General features: G+C 42.8%; 1 protein-coding gene across 1 annotated transcript in view; it reads left to right on the forward strand.

Moving 5' to 3' along the window:
• The window catches only part of WWC1 (WW and C2 domain containing 1), a 143,143-nt gene that overhangs the window by 92,038 nt on the left and 26,922 nt on the right, over positions 1–24,183 (forward strand). The window contains exons 6-12 of the mRNA XM_036753105.1: positions 5,342–5,471; positions 7,185–7,331; positions 9,044–9,117; positions 13,106–13,348; positions 19,546–19,635; positions 19,802–20,334; positions 23,886–23,994. Of these exons, the coding sequence (XP_036609000.1) occupies positions 5,342–5,471; positions 7,185–7,331; positions 9,044–9,117; positions 13,106–13,348; positions 19,546–19,635; positions 19,802–20,334; positions 23,886–23,994 (1,326 nt within the window). The remainder of the gene's footprint in view (positions 1–5,341; positions 5,472–7,184; positions 7,332–9,043; positions 9,118–13,105; positions 13,349–19,545; positions 19,636–19,801; positions 20,335–23,885; positions 23,995–24,183) is intronic.

Raw genomic sequence — 24,183 nt, forward strand, 5'->3', positions numbered from 1 at the left:
CTAGTAGGAGAAAGAGGAAGAGTATGAGTAACAAAAGCAGTAGCAGTAATGATGGTCGTAATAGTCACAGTAGTAATAGAAGTCCAAGTAGCCTTAGCAATAATAATGGTGGTGGTGATGTTGGTGATAGTGGTAGTGGTAGTCATTATGGTAAAGTGCTGATGGTGGCGGTGGTGGCATCTCTGTGGGAAAAGTAAAAGCACTATTTTTACCATCATATAAACATCTAAAAGTCTTAAGCGTGCTTTCTGTTATCTCTGTAAACTTCCCCCTAAGTTTCTTCTCCGCCATCCAGTTTTTCTTCTTATTTATACCTCCCCAGAGAGCCTTCCTTTGAGCTCATATTTTTGCTCAGAATTCTGTTTTTCATCATTCTCCTATTAAAGTCCTTGAGAGCCTCCGTTATCATTATCTGAAACCAGAACAGTGTTTCCAGGTGAGTCAGGTATTAATTATAGACAATAGAGTGGCCATTATCATCAGTGTCACTCTTAGTCGTGAGCAGTGATTTCTCCATCCCCTGAACTCCAATAGTGTTATTGTGTGTACAACTCACTTGACACTTAGCCATATGTATTGTTAGCTATCTCTTCATATCCATTCATTCATTCACTTACCAAATATTTATTCAATGCTAATGTTGTGCAAGAGACTGCCTTAGGCACTGTATGTACCTGTCTTATCTCGACTGCATTTCACATTGCAGCTAGTACAGTGCCTGGCACAAAGTGGGTGCTTAATGAATTTGGCTAGTTAATTGATCGATAATTGTGCATTAACTATAAAAGTCCTTCTCTTAAACCACTTTGAAGAACTGGAGGCTCCTGGTTTTAGAGAAATTTCAGGTTGATTCCACATCTTCAGATATATCTCCTTCCAAAGCTACTTTTTTTTTTCTTTCTCTTTGGTACTACTTCCTTTTTCCTTATATCCCTAACAAAAAAAAAACCCCTCCAAATCACTTGAAGGATGGGTCATGAAAGCATGTTTGTGGTGGCCATCAGGGAGCTCTTTACAACTGAAAAAGGTCATAACTATCTAAACTTAGCTGTTTCCACTTAGATTTCAGTAGCCATGGATCATATATAGCTCATGGCATCTGACATTGACGGTCCTGTATCTACTGCTTGTTATAAGGTGCCATTAGTTAAATGGTGTGTCCCACATTATTGTCAGTCTCAAGAGGCAGTATAGGATAGTGCACAGGGGGCTAGTCTCAAAGTGCACCAGTAGCTTAAGGCTACTACCGTGGGTTCACTTTCTATCTCCCACATATACTATCTCTGTGACCCTGAGAAAGTCACTTAACTTTTCAGGGCCCTAGGCAACTACCTAAGAATGTAAGGCATGTAACAACAGTAAGTTCACCTCATTACAGGGAGCTTCCTTATCAGGAGCTCTCCGCAGTGATTGAACCCCACTCTAATAATAATAATAAGTCACATTTCTACAGCCCACTGAAGTGTGAGGAGCATTTTACACATTACCCCCTCTGAACTTCATAACAATCCTGTAAGGAAGGTGCTATTATTATCACCTCCATTTTACAGATGAAGAAACTGAGGCTTGGAGAGATATAGTGACTTGCCCAGGGCCACACAGCTGGTAAATATCTGAGGTAGAACTGGGACCTCAGTCTTCCTGACTCCAAGTCCAGCACTCTCTCTGTCATACCATGATGCTTCTCTAGTGCTGTATCATCTTGTATTGTTTCCTTGTTATCCCCTGAGGGGCTGTCTTATCCATCTCCCTGGACTGGAAGCTTCTTAAGGACAGAGTCTTAGACTTAGGATCACAGATGTAGAGCCAAAAGCAACTTCAGAGGCCATCTAGCTCAACCTCTCATATTGCAGATGATGAAACTGAGGCACCAGGAGGTTGAATGTCATGCCCAAGGTCACATAGGTAATAATCATCAGAAGGGATTTTAACCCAGATCCTTTGAACCCCAAACCAATGTTGATTCCACTGTACCGAACTGCCTTCCTTGGACCAGTGGAGCCACACAATACTTACTGATTGATTGATGCTTCTGAGCTTCAGATCCTCCACTATCCTGTTGCTGAGGTAGCTCCTGTGTAAATAGTTTGAAGATTACTCATTCACAACTCAATGCTCCCCTCCCCCAGCCCCTTCTTCCATGAGCTTCTGGTCAGGTTAGAAGGTTCCCTATTCTTTTCCCAGCTACTCAAAAACCTGTTTTACCACTCTGCTCCATTGCAGCAGCCCTGAAAAAAAAGTCTAGGTTTTTCACAAGCTGACACCCAAACCCCCAAGACGGCTGTCTTTCCTCCCTTCAGGCACAGAGATAAGCCTTGATTGGCAGCTCTGACCAGCACCAGCCAGTACGCCAGCCAGAAGTTAGACTTCTTGGATGGATGGGCAGGAACATGAATGATGAATGATGTACCATGAGTCTTCACTTCTATAGCACTGTTATCATATGGCTTCTTAAGACAATAAGCAAGATGACAGTTCCAGCCAATATAACAAGCTGGTTATGAAGAGCTTACTGTGTGTAAGACACTGTGTCGGGCTCTAGGGAGATAGTATAAAATGAAAACTAGCTCCTGCCTTCTAGCATCTTGCATTCTACTGTGGATACAACATTTACCGAGATAAGGAAATCCAATATAATTTGAGGAGGAAGAGAATAGTATGACTAGGTTTAGTAGTTACTTAAGAGGTTGGTGTGCAGTCCCTGGATTATCCAGTCCCCTCTGCTTCTCCTCAAGCAGAGAAGGAAAGGAGAATGCAAATCTACTCATTCTGTTCTTTGTTAACAGCTCTAGCTTAAATATTTCTTCTATAAGTCTGTCAGGGTTGACAGAGAAACCTGGAAGGAAAGGGAAACTAATGATTAAAAATGTGCTTGGGATTATCTGGAAATTTTCCATGAATCAAACTCTCCCTGTCCCCTGTGACTAGGAACAGTTCAAACTTCACTTTGGGGGAAAGGGTGGCACATTTCCCTCTCACTTTCCCTTTTTCTTATTGCTAACCAGGTAAGAGCTGTCTGGAATGGGAAAAGGGATTATTTATTGCCAGGATCCTTGTCCTATTTGTCCGCTTTTTCTCCTTGACCCTTTATGGTTCCTTGGACCTCTGAAGGTTCATGAGAAAGGACAGCTGTGCCACTTGGAAATCCTTTAAAAAAAAAACCCACCACCACTTTCCTTAAAAAAAAAAAAGATTCATTCACCGACACTTATAATGGTGATCCTTTGTTCTTTTTTTCCCCCTTGCATTCCCAGAGTGTTCCCTTTCGGAGTCTGTTCTTTGGAGCCAAATTCCACAGACTGGGTTGCTAAGGCCTCAGAGAGAAGTCAGGTAGAGGCTGCTTAAGGAGCAGGCAGCACAGAAGACAAGCTTCTTTTGTCCCATCCCAACTGGGGATTCAAAGCTATTCAAGCTGCCTTGGCAGAAGGTTGCTGGGCACAGTCCCCACCCTAAAGCCTCCAGCCCCCTGGACGTGCTCTGTCGGCTGGTGTCTCCCCCTCTGCCATTGGGCGCCTGGTTCCAATCAGACAGGGTGTCCCCTCCTGCAAGCACACTTACCCTGGGGGAGCCTGGCTTCCGCTGAGCATCTTAGGCAGGATTCCGATGGGAAAGGCCCTGATTAGACTAATTTTTCTGATTAAACCGGAGAGCAAGAGGAGACATTCTGGCAGGCCTGCCAGGACCCAAGTGCTTGGAGGGAATAGACATTCTATTTTTAGTGGGGACTGATAAATGGAAGCTTTGTTTTCCAGGGGCTGGGCTCTCCCTGTGGAGCCTGAAATAACCGAAGGGGGCTGTGTTTAGGCTGAACTCCCTCTTTCTTGGTCTTCTGTTCAAAGGCTTACAGATGATGAAACCATGTTGAAAATCATGTTCCTTCAAGTGATTCCCTTCTCAGGTTATTTTTAGACAAGGACAGCTTGGCCTGAACATGGAATCAGAAAAGAGTATGTTAGCATTTTATCATCCTGAAATAATGGGCTTGTGGTGTTCACTCTGAATATATGGCTTCCTTTGACTTTAAGGAGTGAGGACCTCAGGGCCAGCCCCAGGCAAAGTTGTGCCGTGGACCAAAATTGTTCTTTCTGCCTTTCTGTCCTCCTTCCTCTATAGCCCCCCCTCCCTGACTGGCTTCACCCTACCTGGTTCTACTGTCCAGGGTACTAGTCCATGGTGGGGTGGGGCTCACACTTTCCTAGATCCCTTCCCCCACAGGAGCATAGATCATCCACCAAACGATCAAAGGATTTACAGTTAACAAAGATTGTAGAGGTCATTTAGTCTAGTCCCTTCATTTTACAGATAAGGAAACTGAGGCCACACAGATAGTCAGTGGAAGAGCCAGGATTTTAACCCAGATTCTCTGATCCTAAACCTCATGTTTTCCTTGTTGTTTTTCCTGCTGTACCACATTGTCTTTATCTTGTACCCCAGTCACTTGGATCCTGGCCAAGCAACCTGACAAACTAATTGGGACAAGTGTTAATGGGTATCTTGGTTTATTATGTCTTGACCCCCTAATGTCCAAGTAACCTATTAGAAGCAGCAAGCTAGGTGGTCCGTGGATAGAGAGAGCTGGGCTTGAAGTCAGGAAGATTCATCTTCCTGAGTTCTAACTGGGTCTCAGACATTTACTAGCTGTGTGACCCTGGGCAAGTCACTTAACCTCTGTCTACCTCATCTGTACCTTATTCCCTGTTTTATAGATGAGTATCCTCATCTGTAGGGATAATATTAGCACCTACCTCCCACTGTTGTTTTGGGGATAAAATGAGATGACATCTGAAAAGCATTTTGCAAACCTTAAAGCCATATATAAATGCTAGCTATTATCTTAATATATATTTCAGTGCTGATCCTAGGACGTATAACATGTAATCTGAGATATGCAGGCTACCTGGGATTTTTAGGCACTGTCCCCTCCAAAAAAATGATCCAATTACTTAGCTAACACCTGAACTATTGGACCAATGGGGTCTAATGACCTGCCTGCAATTGTGTGACTGCCGCCAGGTGACATGGTAGAAGGCTTGAATCAATTAGTAATTGTTATTGGAGCTGAGTACAGTGAATTATATAACTAAATTCAAGCAGCTTGAACACATATGGCTTTCTAATTTTGTAGCACAGTATTGAAAAAAGCTTTGATATCTGTGTCTAAATCCAAAGGCGTCACCATTGGCAAACAAGTGGGGGAGTTTGGGTTAGGGCTATGGATCACTTTGACAGTCTTCACAATCCACCAGGAAGGGGGCTGCCTAGCCTACCTATGGCTAAGCTTGCTCAGAGCCCCCAGAAGTCATGATCACATCTTTATTGCTTTGTTTTAACTGTCTCCTAGAATTGACATGAAAATGTCTGATGCTCAGGGTGGCTACAAACTGGATGAAGCACAGGCTGTTTTGAGAGAAATGAAAGCCATCAAAAAGGCCATCACCTGCGGGGAGAAGGAAAAGCAGGACCTCATTAAGGTATTGAGGGGACGGGGGAGAAGGAACAATAGACAAGGAACCTTGTCCTACTTTCTTTAGGAATGAATGTTGGGAGCCAGGCTAGTAGTTAAGACCAGCTATTTGGGACTGACTGCCTGACCACATCAGAGTGCAAATAGTTAAAAATACTAACATATCCACTGTCATTGTGAAAAAACATTTCTGAAGCATTTGGTTCTGTGCAAAATAGTCTCATCCCTTGGAAGGAAACCTTCAGTCTAAGACAGATAGCCTTACTGATTGAAACAAAAAAAAGTAAAGACACAAAAGCGATAGCAGTAATAGTGTACACTAATATGGACCTCTGTGCTTATAAAAATCTCACATAGAATGTAAGCTTCTTGATGACAAGGGCTATTCCATCTATGTCTTTAGATCTCTAGTGCCTAGTATGGTGCCTGGAATATAGTAGGCACTTAATAAAACCTTATGGAATTCAATTCAGTCAAGGAAGCAAGCATTTTTTTTCCTTTTTTAAAATTTTGAACTTGATAAACATTAGCATTTCCATATACAGAGAACAGAAAAAGAGAATTATATCTGAAACTATGAGTCTCTGTTATGGATCACTTAGCTTTTTAAAGTATATATTAAACTTAATATGATTATAAACCTTGCCCTACTTGTCTTTGTCCTTTCCCAGACTTCCCTTCTGCTCTCTGCTTTGTATTTTTAATGATTTTTTTTGGCATTCTTTTCATTGTTTTCTTCTCTTTTTGTATCCCTATTACTACTCTTCTATTCTCCTTTATAATTCCTTCCCTCCCCCACTGCCAAAATCAAAGCCTTCCCTTGTGACAGTAAGTGTGGTTACGCAAATGATATTCACACATTCGTCACGTCTGAAAATGCTTGTCTCATTATTCACCTGTGGAAGTCCCAACACCTCTGTGCCAAGAGGTGAGAACCATGTTTTATAAGAAGTCTTCTGGGTCAGATTGGGCATTGTGTTTCATCACAGTTCTTAAGTCCTTCCAAACTGTTTTACTTTATATTATTGTAGTCATTGTATAAATTATTTTCCTGATTCTGCTTCTTTCACTCTGCATCAGTTCATGTTCGCTCTAAATCAGTTCATAAGTCTTCTTGGGTTTCTTTGAATCTGCCTCTTTATTCATTTCTTATCAATCAAACATGTTTTAAGGGCTCCCTGTGCTCTAGGCACTAAGGATATAAAGACAGAAATTAAATAATCCTTGCCCTCAAGAAGCTTACATCCTTTTGGGGAAAGCAATATGTACTCATACAAGCACATGGAAATATATGAATGTAAACATGTATATATATATACATATATATATTATAACACAAGGTAATATAATAAGGTACATATGTATATATTAGGTACATGCAATATAACTATATTATTTATACAAGATATCTATAGTACAAGATAAATTCAAGTGTAAAGGGATGTACTAGCAGCTGAAGAAATTGAGAAAGGCCTCTTGTAGGAGTTTTCATCTGAGATGACTTTTGAAGAAAACCAGGGATTCTACGAGTCAGAAGTGAAAAGGAAATATATTCCTGCCATGGAGGACTTGACAGCTTGTATACTATCATGGAGCTAGGAGAAAGATTGTTGTGTGTGAGAAAAAGCAAGAAGAGCGATTAGTTGGACTGAAGGAAATCTTTTTTGTTTACCTGGAAAGGAAAAGGAGCAGTTACTAATCTTGATTTTTATCTGACTAGAGCCTAGCTATGCTGAAGGATGGCTTCCTCACAGACAGAGGGTCCCACTCAGATTTATGGGCCAGCAACACTTCCTTAGAAAGCTCCAGCTTCTCCCTGCCCAAGCAGTATATGGATGTGAGCTCACAGACTGAAGTCTCTGGAAATGTGAGTAGGATATACAAAATTTTGTTTTCCTCTGTCTTCTGGGGCCAGAAACTCACAGTAAGAAGATCGGGTTGTGGGATGCTATCCTAATTGCCTTAAGCCACATTTGACAAGAAGCCCCCACAACATATTAGCCCCTTGAAGAGATTTTGCTAGGGAGAAGGGCACAAGTGATGTGTGGCATTCTGGTGTTCTCTCTGGCATGAGTAGTTGTTTGCACTGAGTGAGCGGCTGTTTAAACTGTTAGTCCATTAAGTGCAAGGCTAGGTACAGTTCTGTCTAAGAGCTTATGATCCTGGCCATCTGAGTTGGTGATTTAAAAAATAAAATAAAAGCCCTTATCATTTACTCTGGGTATTGGAATATTGCCTAGTTGTACTGCTTTACCTCTCTGAACACTTTAGGGATAATATTGATGAAGGTTCTTTATTTGGTGGATCTTCATTTTTGTTCATCATGTTTAGTACAATTCATTGGAATTGTATTGGAATTAAGTTCTATTTTCTCTTTCACCTGATGGAAGATGAAACAATGTAAGATAGAAAGAATACTACATTTGGAGTCAGAGAGCTTGACCAACCCTGCTAACTGTGTGACCTTGGGAAAGTCATTAACTTCTCTGAACCTTACTTTCCACATGTGTAAACTGAGGCATACAACTAGAAGGTCTCTTAAGATTCTTCCCTGCCCTAAATCCCATGATGCAGTGTGTGCTCTCCACTCCTATTAGTACCAAAATAAAGCAATTCCACTTTCATACAGGTGTCATTCTAATGAGCCTAAAGCTAAACACTGGTTCCAGTGTTGAATAGGGAGAACTGAATTGTTAAACTTGATAAAGATGAGTTCAGAGGTCTTTTTATAGTTCTAAAATTTGGTGATTTGGAAATCTGTTTCTTTCTAAAAGGAGTAGCCCTTTTGGAGTAAGATTGACCAGTGGAGATCAGAAACTCTCAGAAGACTTTTTTGTTGGTTAGCCAGAGAAGCCTGACTTCAGCCAGTTTTCCCCCTCCCTGCCACCCAGTCCCTGTGGTTAAACTATATTCCTATCTGATTTCTGTAGCTGCGTTCACACTTGTGAAGAGAAGTCATGTCCGTACGTGACCTGGTGAGCTGTGTAGCTTCTTGCCACACTTTACAATTAGCACCGCGGAATGGGGCTGCTTCTCCTGCCACCACCCCCATTTCCCTGAGTCTGGCCATGAGCTGTGTGCCGGAGGTGTAGCTGAAAGATGCCTCTTGCCTCCTTCCAGTTTCCCATCCTCCTTCCCATCCCTGCTCCCCTAGTGTTTCACTACTGACTCCAGCCCTATCAAGTTTTCTTTTGATTCTTCTCCCCAGAATGGCTTTCGTGTTTCTTGGCTGTCCCTGCTTCCTTCTCACCAACTGTCCCCCACGCTTCTGCAGCTAGGATTTGGGGGAACATTTGATGTCCAGAGCTGGTTTTCCAGGCAGTGGGCAGGGAGGGGAAATTGTATGTCTCTTGTAGTATACATTTCTGTCTTGAGTCTGTGGCTAAACCCCATGATCTGGGGCAGGCAACTGTTGTGCTTTCAAATCTTTTCTGAGATCCCTGAGGTCAGGCTATGAACTTAAGGGAGTCATTAGCTGTTCCCCAGTCAGACTGTTCAGCCTCACATGGGATCTCCAAGCTGAAATCTGTGTAGGCAACAGTAACCATATAACATATTGACTTTATACTTTCCTCCCAGTTCAGTACAAGTGGCAACAATCAGTTGGCTGAGAAGGTCAGATTACGCCTTCGATATGAAGAAGCTAAGAGAAGGTAATTGGTGGCTTGGGGGTGTCTGATATTATAATGTCTATGATAATGGTTGTTCAGTTTACAGCGTAAAGAGATATGTTTGAAGAGAGATCTATTAACAGCTACAGGCAGGGTTTTAGGGCTAGGAATGGGTTGTAGAAAACCTCAGCCCATAGCCCATAGCAAAGTGTGCTTTTAAAAGGCACGACTTTAGTGACTGAAGGAATTTCATATATTTAGTGAACCCTAACAACCAATCTCATTGTCACTGATAACATACAACCTAGACATGCATAGCATGCCTTGGAAGCCTGCTGAGTTCTTCACCAATATGGACTGCATTCACATTTGGAATCAGGCTCAATTAGATAAGGTTGCTGGTTGCTGTTATAATTTTTTTCCCCTCATGAATGAGGGGGTTTATAATATCCTAACAAAACCTTAAACGCACAAATTGGAATGGGCTGAATGGGAGTGCTGGCATGCTGCTATGGCAGGAAGCAGCCACCTTATCTTCCTGGGAGTAAGCATCCCATGCCTGCTCGTTTCTGTCCTCTATCCCTAGTTCTCTGCTTCAAACAATTCAAATCAAGTATTTGCCCAGAGCTCAGACTTCCTCTTGTCCTGGGGAGCTTGTATTCAACCCAAGCTTGTACAGTCCAGATCATCTTTGTCTCCTGGATTTCCTGGCTTCCTTCAAACCCAGCTAAAAAACCTCACCTTCTACAGGAAATCTTTCCCAGTCTCTCTTATTTCTAATACCACTTCTGTTGATTTTTTCCTGTTCATCGTCTATATAGCTTGTTGGTATGTATTTGTTTGTTGTCTCCCTCACTGGATTGTGAGCTCCTCTCAGGCAAGGATTGTCTTTTGCCTTTTTTTGTTTTGTATCCCCAGTGCTTAGCACAGTACCTGGCAAATAGTAGGTGCTTAATAAATGGTTATTGGCTCACTAACTAATCCAGTGGCCATCCCTGTTCATGAGAAATGCCTACAAGCTTCTGAAATGACATCTGTGTGGTTAGTTCTGGGGTGGAGGCTGAAGGACTGAAATCTTGGCTTGGGCACTGAGTCCTTCTCACAATATCACTCCCTAAATCAAGGCTGCTGATTGTTTTGCTCTCTCCATTTACCCTGATACCATTTTAATTGAAAAAGGCAAGAAAATCTACATAGGTAAAGAGGGGGAACGGGGAGCCTTTTAGAATGGCTTGCCTCGATGCCTTGGGGAAACATAGAAAGTTCCATTCTGAAATCTAATCCATATAAATGATGCCAGGAGGGAACAAGTCACTACTAACACCCACAATCCTCTTAGGAAATGCATGTCTTTAAGGGCAGACAGAGGAATTCAATGAATCGTGCCTCCCCTTTCTTTCCTTCCTATGACACTTTTTCTTCATTGGGGTGCAATGCTGAGCTTCATCAGACTGCCAGAACACAAACCAGCTTCCCTAAAAATAACTAGGATGAATTTTCTAACAATTGTGGAATTTACATTAATTAACAGTAAGCATCCCTGCTATGGTGAACTCATGAAAGAACATGAACAAAAATAAATGAGCCCAGGGGGAAAAATGTGTGTTTTTCTCAGTAGGAAACTTTGAAGGCAAGTCATGTAGAACTTCACACCAAAATCATTAGAATAAATCAGAATCTGTATGGAGGCATTTGGCCATATGACTTAAAAACCAAGCCTGGGAATCAGGGGGCCTGGGTCTTAGCTTCACATCTGCCATGAATTTGCCATGTGACCTAAGTCAAGTCATGTAAGTTCCGTGAACTTCAGTCTTACCATCTATCCAGTGGGTATAACCATGTCAGCCCTATTCAACCCAAGAAAAGAAATAAGGATAAAAGGAGATAATACATGAAAGTACTTGGAAAAGTAAAAGCCATACGCCATTGTTAAGTGTTCAGGAATTAGCATAACTCATCTCTAGATCCATCCCCAGAGGATTGGCAACCAGAAAATGAATTCTTTTGATCAGAGCAGTTCATGAAACTACCTGCTAAGGCACAGAAGGGTTGTCATCCACGTCAGCATTTCAGTAGCAGAGGGGAGAAGTGGGATGGAGAATAGAAGGGAGGGGGACAACTGAGGGAATCGTGGATTTTGTTGCTGTGGTATTGTAATATGCATTGAAGTCATCCCCATAGGGAAGAAGGAACTGAGGAAAGCTTTGTGTTGGGAAAGAGCATGTTTCTGCTTTGCCTTTATCTAGGACCTCGTAAAATGATACCTGAAAAGTTATATGTGAATGGGAAATTACATCATATCTTCACATTTTTGGAGATATTTCCTCTTAGTTTCTGGTATATCTTCAACTATAACAGTAGATATGGCTGTGAAAACATTTATTAAAATTCACTTTCTACAAGATGTTTCAAGAATGCCTTTCTAGTAAAGTGGAAAACCCTGTGGTATTTAGTATGGGTTGCATTATTATGTGTTTACTTTGTTCTTTACTTCTTCCTTGTTTATATATTGGATCTCTCCAAATAGAGCATAAGCTCCCTGAGGGCTCAGGTTGTCTGTTATATTTTCTGTGATCTCTGTGGTACCTAGTATAGTACCCTATGCTACAATACTCATAATTACTGCTATGGTAATATGGGTATATATTCTCAGTTGACCTAGGAATTCTTATAACAAATTATGTAACATCTTAAGATTTACAGTGAACTCCATCAACTTTATTTTATGCGAGAAGTAGGTACAACAGAGTGTCGTAAAAAGTTACAGAGTAATTGCTGAATACCTGCCCTGGGGAAGTGGTGGTTTCCTGTTCAATGTGGCGAGTGAAAGATGAAATTACTGAGGAAACAAAGGTTCAATCTTCCAAATGTAGTGGTTTATTGATCCATGCATGCCAATTGCCTAACAAATCAGGACCAGGCCCCCTCCTCAGCTTAGGGCTAAACCCTGAATACAGGAGGGGAGACAAACTTTTATACGTTAAAAGCAATTCATCAAATAAGGCCAATTAGTTAAAAGGAAACAATACAACATTAGGTAATCTGATTTCTAATTGGATGAAAGATTAGGTCTAAGTTGGAAGGAGGAGAATGAACAAGAGAAATTCCCTGTTTCAGAAAAGGAGGTATCTCACTATCCCTAAGTGTCTGTGAACAATCAAAGAAACATGGAAACAATAACTGATTGATCAGTATGGGGCCAGTTTTCAGATAAGACATAGGGGTTGCTTGAGATGTAATTGTGAGAAAAGTGTCCTTATTATCAATCTTTGGGTCTGACTGGGTTTCTGATCAGCATGACCTAATCTTTGGTTGAGGATCTCTAAACAGTAGGAAGAGGTGGTATAGCTTTCCAGCTATGTAGGGCTAGGTTCAAGCAATACAATAAGGTTTTCTCCCAGTTCCTACAATTAAAAAAACTTTTCTCACAAGACAATTTGGACTGGACCCATAATTGAATAGAAACTAAGCTAGCTCCAGAATTGAGTCACAAGAAGGAGTCAGTGTGGTTCACTCAATTCCCACAATTAACCCCTTGCTTTCCTAATCCCCTCAATTCCCTCATCAGTGTACCCTCAGAAGGAAAATGAGGCTCAGACTGTAATCCCAAAGCTTTGCTAGATATGAAATTTGTTCTCTTCTTCTCTACCAGAGAGGTCATGTGTTTATATATAAGGAGAAGACACATATAAAAGTCAGGAGACTTGAATTCTAATCCTAGACTTGTGATTAACTAATTCTTTAATCTTAGGCAAGTCTCTTCCCCTCTCTGTGCCTTAGTTTCCCCACTTATATAATGACGGAGTTGGACTAGATCAGTGTTTCCCAGTGTTTTTTGTTCCACAAACCCCTTTCAACAACAACAACAAAAAAAATGTTGTCAACTCCCAAGGTAATTTAACATACTACTCTTAATATTCTTTATATTTACTGCTTAAGGTAGCATTAAAGATTTTTTTCCATGAACCATTAAATGAGAACCATTGGACTAGATCCCCTTCCAGCTCTAACATTCTGTGATTCTCCTTAGGATTGCCAACCTGAAAATCCAACTGGCCAAGCTGGACAGTGAAGCTTGGCCTGGAGTACTAGACTCTGAGAGGGATCGATTGATTCTCATCAATGAGAAGGAGGAGCTGCTGAAGGAGATGCGGTTCATCAGCCCTCGGAAGTGGACCCAGAGTGAGGTGGAGCAGCTAGAGATGACAAGGAAGCGGCTGGAGGAGGACCTTCAGGCAGCCAGAGATACTCAGAGCAAAGCTCTGACTGAGAGGTAGTCCTAGAGCTGGGGACAGAAGGGCTGGACAAGGAAGAAGCTAGAGTCCTTTTCCCATGATCTATGCTCCAACCCTCAGTTTCTTTTGCCAGTAGGTGCACCCTCACTTTAAGAAAACCCATTATGATGAAATGTGAATTTATGGGCCAGTTGTTTACTTTCAAAGAATTCTTGTTAGCCAGCAACCCTAATGCATTTAACATAGGATTCAGTTTACAAAAACTCAGATTTTGCAAGATGTTTCAGGAATATCTCTCTATTATAAAGTGGGGAACTGTGTTGTATTTGGTATGGATGGGCTGTATTATTATGTATTTGCCTTGGTCTTTGCTTCTTCCTTGTTTATATACTGGGTCTCTCAAACTAAAAAATAAGCTCCTTGAGGGCTGAAATTATCTTTTATATTTGTTGTGTATATGTGGCACCTAGTACAGTAGTGCACATTAGGCTCTCAGTAAGTACTTCTTTGGATGGATGGATGGATGGATGGATGGATGGATGGATGGATGAAAGGATGAAAACCCACAGCTCAATAATAACAGATGATGTATCTTGCTTGGCACAGTGATAAATACTTATATAGGGAACAATATAGACATACTGCCTAACTATATATAGAATGAGATAGATATATTTATATAGTACTTTAAGATGTCCACAGTGCTTTTCTCACAATTTTGTGCATTAGATATATAATACTTAATATATACAAAGCATTTTCCCATTCAGTATTTTCTGTGGTCTTCACAAAAGCTCTGCAAACTAGGTACTGGGAATATTATTATCCCTATTTTGCATATGCAACAACTGGAGGTCACGCAACCTTTGCAGGGTCACATGTGATCTCAAATTCAGACCATCTAATCAAGTCCAGAGCTCTTTGCATTATATTATGCAACCTTTCATAGATCTTGACTGATAGGAGTTCACATTCTATTAATCCAAAATTCCTTTGAACCACTGATTTCAGCCTTTCCAACTAAACCTTTTATCAGAACTCTTCATAGGAAGTCAAGTTGGTTATGGCAGGTTGGATTTCCCTAGGCCATTGCTAAATGGAGGGGAAGCTGATAAGTAGTGAAAAATGATCTAAAGACAAAATGAAAGGGAAAAGAAGCAAAGAGCCTGAGTAATTAAGAGTTGAAGGTACTTCAAAGAATCTACTGGGAATCTCCTTGTGCCCCATTTTGAGCTCTTTGTCTTGGACTTAGGAAAACCCTTGCTTCCCGTTGGCCCCTTTCCCAGGGTCCTCAGTTCCCCACTTGCAACCAAACCCTGAAACTATTTTTGGGAGAAAGCCAAGCGACTTCATGAGGGATGGAGCTCATCACCTTTCCTGGCCTGCATAGCCTGCTGAAACCTGCCTTGGTCATTTTGCAGGCAGCTTTGAGACAATGTGATGTAGTGGAAAGATCCACCAGAGTAGGAAGCAGGAGCAAGATTCTCATCCTCCTACCTCTTAGTAGCTGTGTGATTTCGAACAAGTCATTTAATTCCTCTGGGCCTTGGTTTGCTCACTTCTAAAATGAGGGAATTGGACTAGATGGCCCCTGATGTCCCTTTCAGCTCCAGATCTATGGTTAAGGGTGTGCTGGAGCCAGCTCAAACCTGCTCAGGACCAATTGTTAAATTTTCAGTGTGAGTATTTACACCTCAGAAATCTGCAAACACTATAAATCAGGGTTTGATTTATTATTTTGTTGATTTTCTAGACTTAAGAAAGTGATGGAGAAGATACTGATAATGTAAATTCAACTTAAAAGTATGTCACAAGTACATTTATTTCCTTTCAGAGAGCTGGTTGTTAAACATTTACCAGGACACCCCCTGCCTGTGGTCTTATTATTTTGGACAAATCATTTAACCCCTCTGGGCTTCAATTGCTTCTACTATAAAATGAAGGCAGTAACATAAAAAAAAATTGACTTCATAAGTATAAGATGGAGTAGTTGTTCTGAAAACGATTTTTAATTTTACTGGACTAAAGCTCCATTTTAGTCATCACTGTGATTTGGGAACCAAAAACACTAATGAGATTTCTTGCTGCATTAAGAGAGACACGGCTTCCAGGAAGAGGTAGCTTGACAGTCCCACCATAGAGGGCCCTTGTCAGACCTCATCTGGAATATTGTGTTGAGGTCTGGGCACCGGTGATTAAGAAAGACATTGTCCAGAAAGAAAGTATCCAGAGAATAATCAGGGTAAGTGAAGGGTCTTGAGTCCATGATCCGTTGAAGGAACTGGGCATATTTAGCCTGGAGAAGAGAAGACGCAGAGGGAAACATGATAGGTCAGTATAGATATTGGAAAGATTGTCACGTGGACTGCCATTGTTCTGCTTTTCCCCAGAGGGCAGAACCAGGAGCAGAAAGGCAAGTTGAGGTTTGATGTTAGGAAAAATTTCTTAACAGTTAGAAATGTGCAGAAGTAGAATGGAAGAGGCCGGGAGGGGGGGGTTTCCTCCCTCCTGAGGTCTTCAAGCACAGGCCACTGACCGTTTGTCAGGCATGTTATTGAGGGAATTCCCTTTACGGAAGGGCTAGACTAGATGGACAGCTATCAAATTCTGTAAAGCCATAATGTCTGCGATTTGGAATCAATAACAGGAGGTCTCCTCTGGCTATGAGGACTATACTTCTAAGAGAGGTGTGTTTGGGAAGTCTTTTCGATTCCCCTATGCTGAAGAAGTCTAGGCCGTAGAGGTCCTGGTCTCAAAGTCCCTTGCTGACCTCTCCTCTCCATTTCCCCATCCCATCTGGTGCAGAGTGTGCCCTGGGCCAGAGAATTAAGAGTTGCCTTTCTGAAGCAGCTGCTGAGAATGCAATTTAGTGCTTTGGGGAGATTGAATCCTTAGGAGGGAATTAACAGCAGAGAAGCCAGACAGCTTGTGGGCAGGGAGCCGGCTGCTGCTGTGAGAAACCTCAAGACAGTTCCCTGGAGGCAGATGCTCTCTGGGCAGCATAGTTGCTAACAGAAGCAAGCATCCTCCTGGATGGAACAATTACTATAATAACCCTCCCCTGCCTTTATTATTCCTTCTTTCCTTCACTTCTTTCCCTCTCTTCCTTCCTCCTCCATTTCTTTTTCTCTCTTCCTCTTCCTTTTCTCCTTCTGTTCTTCCCTCAGTTCTTCCCCTCTCCTTCCTTTCTCTCTCTCTCTCTCTCTCTCTCTCTCTCTCTCTCTCTCTCTCTCTCTCTCTCTCCCTCTCCCTCCCCGTACCCCCCACTTCATCTAATCACTGTCTTCCCACTTGAGGGAGGATATGAACCAAAATGAGCTCTCATTTATACAGCGCTTTAAGGTTTGCAAAATGCTTGGCATATGTTATTATCTCATTGTATCCTCACAACAACCTTAGAAGGTAGGTGCTTTCATTATCCCTATTTTACAGATGAGGAAACTGAGTCAGAGGCTAAGCAAAAAATCAGAAAGACCCATAGGCAGAGAGACGCAAGGATGGTGTGGTGGGGCAAGATCCCAAACCATGTGTCTGCCAGATTGGTAGGTCTCACCCATTCTCCACTTCATAGGTCATGGCTCTCTGGCAAGCATAGTAAAAGATAATGCCTCCATCTTCATTGCTGAAAGTCGCATAAAAACTCCTAAATCAGGGGCAGCTAGGTGGCTCAGTGAATAGAGCACCAGTCCTGGAGTCAGGAGGACCTGAGTTCAAATGCGGCTTCACTTGACACACTTGCTAGCTGTGTAACTTTGCGCAAGTCACCTAACCCCAATTGCCCTCCCTTCCCCTCTCAAAAAAATAAAAGAACTCCTAAATTACAGAGTAGCAATGGCTGATTCTGACTTATGTTCTCTCACTCTGACCTTGCTTCTTACCTTGCCTTCAGTGCCCCAAATAGATGGATGTTTGGGGATTTTGTGTGTTCCTGTCCACCTGTGGTGCATGAGGCACTGAAGAGAAAAACCATATGGCTTAGATAAGAGCCTCTCAGGGGTGATAGTCACACCTACATATTTTTGTGGGTACAAAGGGGTATGCCCATGAATGTAAATTCTAGGGGTTCTCTAAGCTTCATTGACTATAGGGTTCTAATTCTATAAGCAGCGCACTGAGGTCTCTCATTTGAACTATATTTCTCATTTGGAATCTGATGCAGTTAACCCTGGCTTGTCTCTCATGGATGAGAAGATGCTCAGGAGTGTCTCAAAGAGTAGACATTGAGAACACAGTTTCTTATTGACCTCACCAATCATCCCTTTTCCAAAGATCTCTCTAGTGGGTCATTGAGGAATCTCTCAATGTCTTCTGTTCTGTTGATATTAAAAAATTTCATTCATAAAGGATTCCATCTGCCTCAAATGCTGCCAGTTCACTAAAGCCCCAGGCATGCATTTTCACTGAGCTCCAGCCAGCCTCCTTTAGCAGAAAATGGTCAGAGAGGTCACTGAATATAGCAGTCCTTGGAGATCCTCATTTGCTAGGGAGAAGCTTGCCACTGGCCTGCACACTGGCTCTGGTTGTCCCTTCTCTTAATTGCCCTGGATTAAAATGTTCCACTCTATTGTTTATCCAGCAACCTCCACCTCTCTATGGGGTTTTCTATATAGCAAGCTTTGTTCTTTTTGTTTTGTTTTGTGGGCTGTTCTTTGAGCCTTGGTTTTGCTGGGATTTGTTGGTTTTGTTTTCCCTGACACTGAGAAGCTGAACAGGTTCATCAATGTTAGTCCCCTCAGTGGCTAAACCCTAGTCTGGGTTCCCCAGCTTATCTCCAGTCCCTGACAGGGGCCTGGTGATCAGGCCGCCAGGGGTAGCAAGGGGAGGGAGGCCCTCACTAGCACAGATGGCAGCAGATGACAGCAGTGCTTCCAGACCCAGGAGCAGGCTGTACCCTTGACAAGAAGCAGTGGAACACGTTCCCTCAGTATTTTTTAATTACCGGGATTTTCCTCAGAGCAGATGCAGCTTTGCATGCACTGGAGAACGATAGATTGTCGCAGCCCAAGGAGAGTCCCATTCCCATTCATGACAACGAGACTGTTCTTGCTTTATTTTAGAGTGGCCCTTCCTAACCAAACCTCCAGAAACTGGTAGTTGGCATAATTGGAGAAGGGTTGAAAAAACTCCAAACCCTGAGGGAGACTGGAGAGTCCATCTGAGTTGCCTTTAAAAGAGGGATGGATGGAAATTTGGGGGGTGTTCCACAGAGTTGGAGAGTGCCTCAGTCTTCACTGGAATTTAGGTAGGGAGCTGGAAAGTACGCCTGTTTTATAAATGATCCTTCAAGAACAGAGTTTTAGCCTATTATTTACTTGCTACTCTATGGATTCAAAATCTCACAAATACCTTAGCACTAAAAGGTGTGTGTGTGTGTGTGTGTGTGTGTGTGTGTGTATCTAAGAGAGAGACAGAGAGATGGAGCTGAAAGGGGTAAGTCAGGGGTGGAGGAACCTTCTTTTTTCTTTTTGTGAGGCAGTGAGATATAGAATGGAAAGAACACTGGTCTGGAGTGAAGAGATTTGGGTTAGACTCCCAACTCTGATACTTCCTAACTGTGTAACTATGGATTCTAGTGACTAAGTAAAGTCAATATACCCATCTGTGCCTCAACTTCCTCATTTGTAAAATAAGAGTAATCCTAACTATTGATAGGCAACACTTGTATAGCGGATAAAGGGCTGGCCTCAGAGCGAGGAAAGTTCAAGCCTTGTCCCTGTCGTATACTATGACCCTGATGAAGTCACTCAACCTCTTGGTGTCATCCGAATACTATGACTGCATGTGTTGTGAACCAGTTACTTATCTGCCTGAGCACAGAAAGTTGCCACACTAGGAGTTCCCCAAATTAATAGAAGATGAGGTCTGGACTTTTGTTGTTTCAGACCTTTGTGACCCCATTTGGCTTTTTCATGGTAAAGATACTGGAGTGATTTACCATTTTCTTCTCCAGCTCATTTTAGAGCTGAGCAAACTGAGACCAACAGGGTTAATTGACTTTCCCAGAGTCAGTAAGTGTCTGAGGCTGGATTTGAACTCAAGTCTTTCTGACTCCAGGCACAGCACTCTATCCACTGCGCCACCTCAGGTCTGGGCAGTGTTATTGCTAAGAAAGCTCTTTGTAAACCTCTAAACTCTCTGGAAACAGAAGTTATTTCATGTGAGTTATTTTGTGAGGAGAGTAGAGAGATATGTTAGCACTTTACTTTACTGCCTTCTAATCTGTGCCTCCCCATAGGCTGAAGTTAAATAGTAAGAGAAACCAGCTGGTGCGAGAACTAGAAGAGATGACGAGGCTAGTTGCAAGTCTCCACGTCCAGCTGAAAAGGTGAGTATTTGGTAGTGGTCTGGTTGGCCTTCTACACTTTGGACTCAGGCATCAGAAAACTCTTGGGGTCCTGAGTCTGCTCCCATTGCCTGTAGCATTGGAGGGAGAGCCTAGAGCTGCAGAGTCTCTTCATGTAATGCATATGTTTCCACTGTCCTTACTGCAGTCTCTCCAGCAGCATGCAGTCCCTGTCCTCTGGCAGCAGCCCTGGCTCGCTCACATCCAGCCGGGGATCCCTGGCAGCCTCCAGCTTGGACTCTTCCACCTCAGCCAGCTTGACTGATCTCTACTATGATCCACTGGACCAGCTGGATTCTGAGCTCCAGAGCAAAGTGGAATTCCTGCTAATGGAGGGAGCCACTGGCTTCCGGCCCTCAGGCTACATCACCACCATCCATGAGAATGAGGTGGTAAAGACTCAGAAAGCTGAGGCAGCCAGCCGCCTTCAGGCTCTCCGCTCTCTGTCTGGCACTCCCAAGTCCATGACTTCACTCTCCCCTCGATCCTCTCTTTCCTCCCCATCCCCACCCTGCTCCCCTCTGGTCGTCGATCCCCTCTTAGCAGGAGACGCTTTCCTGAGCCCCTTGGACTTTGAAGATCCAGAGCTGAATGTAAACTTTTCTGAGCTCACCCTTGGTAGCAGCACTGGAAATGGTTACCAGCTAGAAGAAACTGGAGAAGACAAGCACCTTTGTCAAGGTAGAGCTTTCCATATTGGCTTCCGCATCTAGACCCTGCTAATTCTGGAAAGGGACAAGAAAGAGGACCTCACTGCGCCAGGACTTAGATGAAGCACATAGGTTCCAAAAATGCCTTGATCCACGGGTCTTCTCAGACTCAGTCATTTAGGAAACTGGAGCCAGGTCCTGCTTTATTCACAAAAATGAAATACATTCTTTTCCCCCCTTCCCTTCTGCTATGAACACCCTATGCATAAGTAGAATTGCATCCAACCAGACCATCATAATGAGGCCTGTCTGGGCTGTGGGGACCTGGTGATATGGAAGAACCCTTAGCCTAATAGGCTTTATACCCCCTTGCCCCTAGTTACTCAGAAACCTGTGGCATCCGTAAGCTGCCCACATGTGCTCCCCATACTCATGACTTTGAGCCCATAAGAAAGGAGGCAAAAGTCTAGCTTCCCCAAACCTTCCTTTTGGTTGAGCATAGAATAGACTCCTTAGTCACTGCATAAGCACCGAAATGAGTGGGATGGTCTACACCTAGGGTCCTTAACCTTTTTTGTGTCATGCACCCCTTTTGGCAGTCTGATGGAACCTCTGGTCCCCTTCTCAGAATAATGTTTTTAAATACATAAAGTAAAATGCATAGGCTTCAAAAGAAACAAATTATATAAAGATGTGATTTTTTTTTTTCCTGTCCAAGTTCCTGGACTCCCTGAAATCTATCCAAAGACCCTTTGAGGGTCTGTGAACTCCAGGTTAAGAACACCTGATTGACGTATTCTCAGGGAATGTGTTTCTTAGGCCTTTGGAACTAGCCCAGCTAGTCCCAGCACAGTGCTTGGCTATCAGAAACAAAGAAAGGATATCTGTCAGCCCACAAAGACTTACTGAACTCCTTCAAGGTAGGACTTAGGATGCAAGGTAAAAAACAGACAGAGGTCCTGGCTTTCAAGTAACTTATCTCCCTAGAATTTCTCTGCCTACGGAGGGATCTGCCTGCTTATAGGATAGGACCTGAAGCAACCAGAGCTTACCTTATCCTTAAAGCAAATACAGCCCCAGGAATGTAGGAATGTAGATCCAATTAGCACTGGGCCCAGATGAATATGCTTTGGATGACAGCATTATATGGTGTGAGGAGAAGGGGGGAGAGTGAGGAAAGGCTACACCAGTAATAGGGAGCCCTGGTGAGTGAATTCCTGGCATTTAATCAGAGCAATAGGCAGGAACATCACTGCTGCCCACAAGCCCTGTGTCTGAAGCAGCTAGATGGATGTGAGCAGAGTACACCCCTTACTGCTTAAAGAAGCGAATCTTAAAATAAATAGAAAGCATGTACTTCTTTAATGCAGCAGGTGGTAAACTGAAGGAAATCTTTTACCCTGTGAGGTGGTCCAGATCACAGATATAAAGAGGTTAAAGCAAGATCTTAACAAATCTTTGGATATAAATTCTACAGTGCAAAGGTTCTTAAACCTGAGGTTTGCGAACTTAATTGTTGTTGGGGCTTTTTAATACATATTTTGAAAACTGTGTTCCAATGTAATTGCTTTGTAATCTTGTGCATTTTATTTTATGCATTTAAGAATATTATTCTGAGAAGGAGTTCATGGGCTTCACCAGACTGTCCAAGGGGTCCATGAAAGGAACCCCTGCTATGATAGAATTATTCAGTTACATTAGAAATGTCCAGGACACATTCAATGAAGTCAGCATCATGAAAGGCAGCTCTGATGTTCATCCACAAACTTCTTGGAGTCACCGTCATTCAGAATGCAGGGCTTAATGAACCATTGGTCTGAATGCAGCTTTTTTCTTGTGTTTGTGTGAATGTTCTTATGGGGAAGTCCCCTGTCAGTGGTATTGGGGCTGGTGGCAGGCGCTAGGCATTCACTGCTAAGCAGGTTAAGTGATTAGTACTGTGTTCAGTCAGCAGACAGAGTAATCTCCCTAAGTGGTTTAGAGGAGAAGGGGAAGACCTGTCTGGCTTTATGATGCCTGCTCTGATCCCTGCAGTATGACTGATCATGGGAGACTTAGGCCTCCAAACTATACTTATTATGGGGTGGGAGGGAGTAAAAATAAGGGAAATCTATACACTATCTTCAAGGCACCTAGGTGGTACAGTGAATAGAGTGCCAGGCCTGGAGTCTGGAAGACTCCTCCTCCTGAGTTCAAATCTGGCCTCAAACACTTACTAGCCATGTTACCCTAGGCAAGTCACTTAGCCCTGTTGGCCTCAGTTTTCTCATCTTTAAAATGAGCTGGAGAAGGAAATGGCAAAACACGCCAGTATCTCTGCCAAGAAAACCCCAAATGGCGTCACAAAGAATCGGATGCTACTAAAATAACTGAACAACAAAAATGCACTGTCTTCATGGACAACAGCTTTGGAAAGATGTCTCTTAGCTTCATCCAACAGGTCTTCCCCCTTTTCTTCCTTCTCTGCCTTCCCAGCAAGCACTGTGGTTAATGACAATGTTGTCCTTCCTTTTCCTCTCTGCCAGACACACACTGTCATCCTGGTTCAGTGGTAAGGCTGCTAGACAGATGCAGCTGGTATTCAGCATGCATTCTGATTACTAAGCCAAGGTCTAGAAGCTTAGAGACCCTGTCCCAAGTGACCTGGTGGGTGGTAACATCAAAGAATCATGGAAGAAATGGGGCCTAGTCTGTGCAAAGTATTATTCTAGGTACCAGCATACAAAGACAAAAATGAAAAATAGACCCTGTCTTTTTCTTTTTTTAAGGAGAAAGGGAAATGGGAAGGGGGGAAGAGGAGTCTCCTTCCATACTACCTCTCCCTCAAGATTGATATGATAAATACCAAGGTTTTTGCCTCAATATTTCACATTTATTTAGTGCTTTAAAATATATGAAGCACTTTACTCACAACAACCATGTGAGGTAGTCAGTACAAGTGCTGTTATCTCCATTTTATAGATAAGGAAGCATGAGAAAGAAAAAGGTGGGGGATAGAGTTTCCCTCAAAATGTAGAAGATCTAGGGTTCAAATCTTTAGTCATATAATAAAGATGTGACCTTTGGGAAATCAGTTAGCCTTTCAGTGCACCAGGCAACTTTGTCTTATCCTTAAATTGTCCAGAAGATGTTGCCCTACTTTGATAAAGGGAGCTTCCTCTTCTGGGAATTCGTGATTGGAATGAAATCCCAGAATGAGTCTCTAACCCTATAGTTAAGGAAATGCAGGCTCAGCCCTGTGTGGGATCATGAAGCTAGTCTGGGTCAGAGCTGGAATTCACATGCGAGTCTCTCTTGACTCTAAACCCAAATCTCTCTCCATTATACCATACTGCCTCTCAAAGGCCACATGGGAATTATTTTTAATTTGCTTTGACTCTCTTGGGGAGCAGTGGGGGGAGGACAGGTCATTTGGGGATGCATGCTGCCAATGTAGGATACTTCCTCAACCTGAGCTCCTTGAGGGCAGGGACTATAACTTTTTTGTCTTTGAGTGCACAGTGCCTGGCACACACTAGGCATATAATGACTGCTTAGTGATTGATTAATTGACTGATTCCTTTCCTCTTCCTCTTCCATCAGGTTCGAATGTGTCCAGAGGACCAGTCCTGAAAGTAGCCTGTGTATCTGCAGCTGTGTCAGATGAGTCAGTGGCAGGAGACAGTGGTGTGTACGAGGCTTCTGGGCAGAGGTAACAATCCATGTCCTTGCTGTCTCTCTGCCTCGTTAAGTACAAGGAGGATAGGCACCATGACCTTGCAGTCATCTGAGTATGGTGTTGTACATTGTTAGGGTTTTTAACAGTGGTGATGATGATGGTGCAGAGATGCAGCCCTGATCCTAGTCTGATTCTCTGTCCTCAGAAGATGCTCTAGTTCAA

This window comes from Trichosurus vulpecula, chromosome 3 (genome assembly GCF_011100635.1).
Source record: "Trichosurus vulpecula isolate mTriVul1 chromosome 3, mTriVul1.pri, whole genome shotgun sequence".
Classification (NCBI taxonomy): Eukaryota; Metazoa; Chordata; class Mammalia; order Diprotodontia; family Phalangeridae; genus Trichosurus; species Trichosurus vulpecula.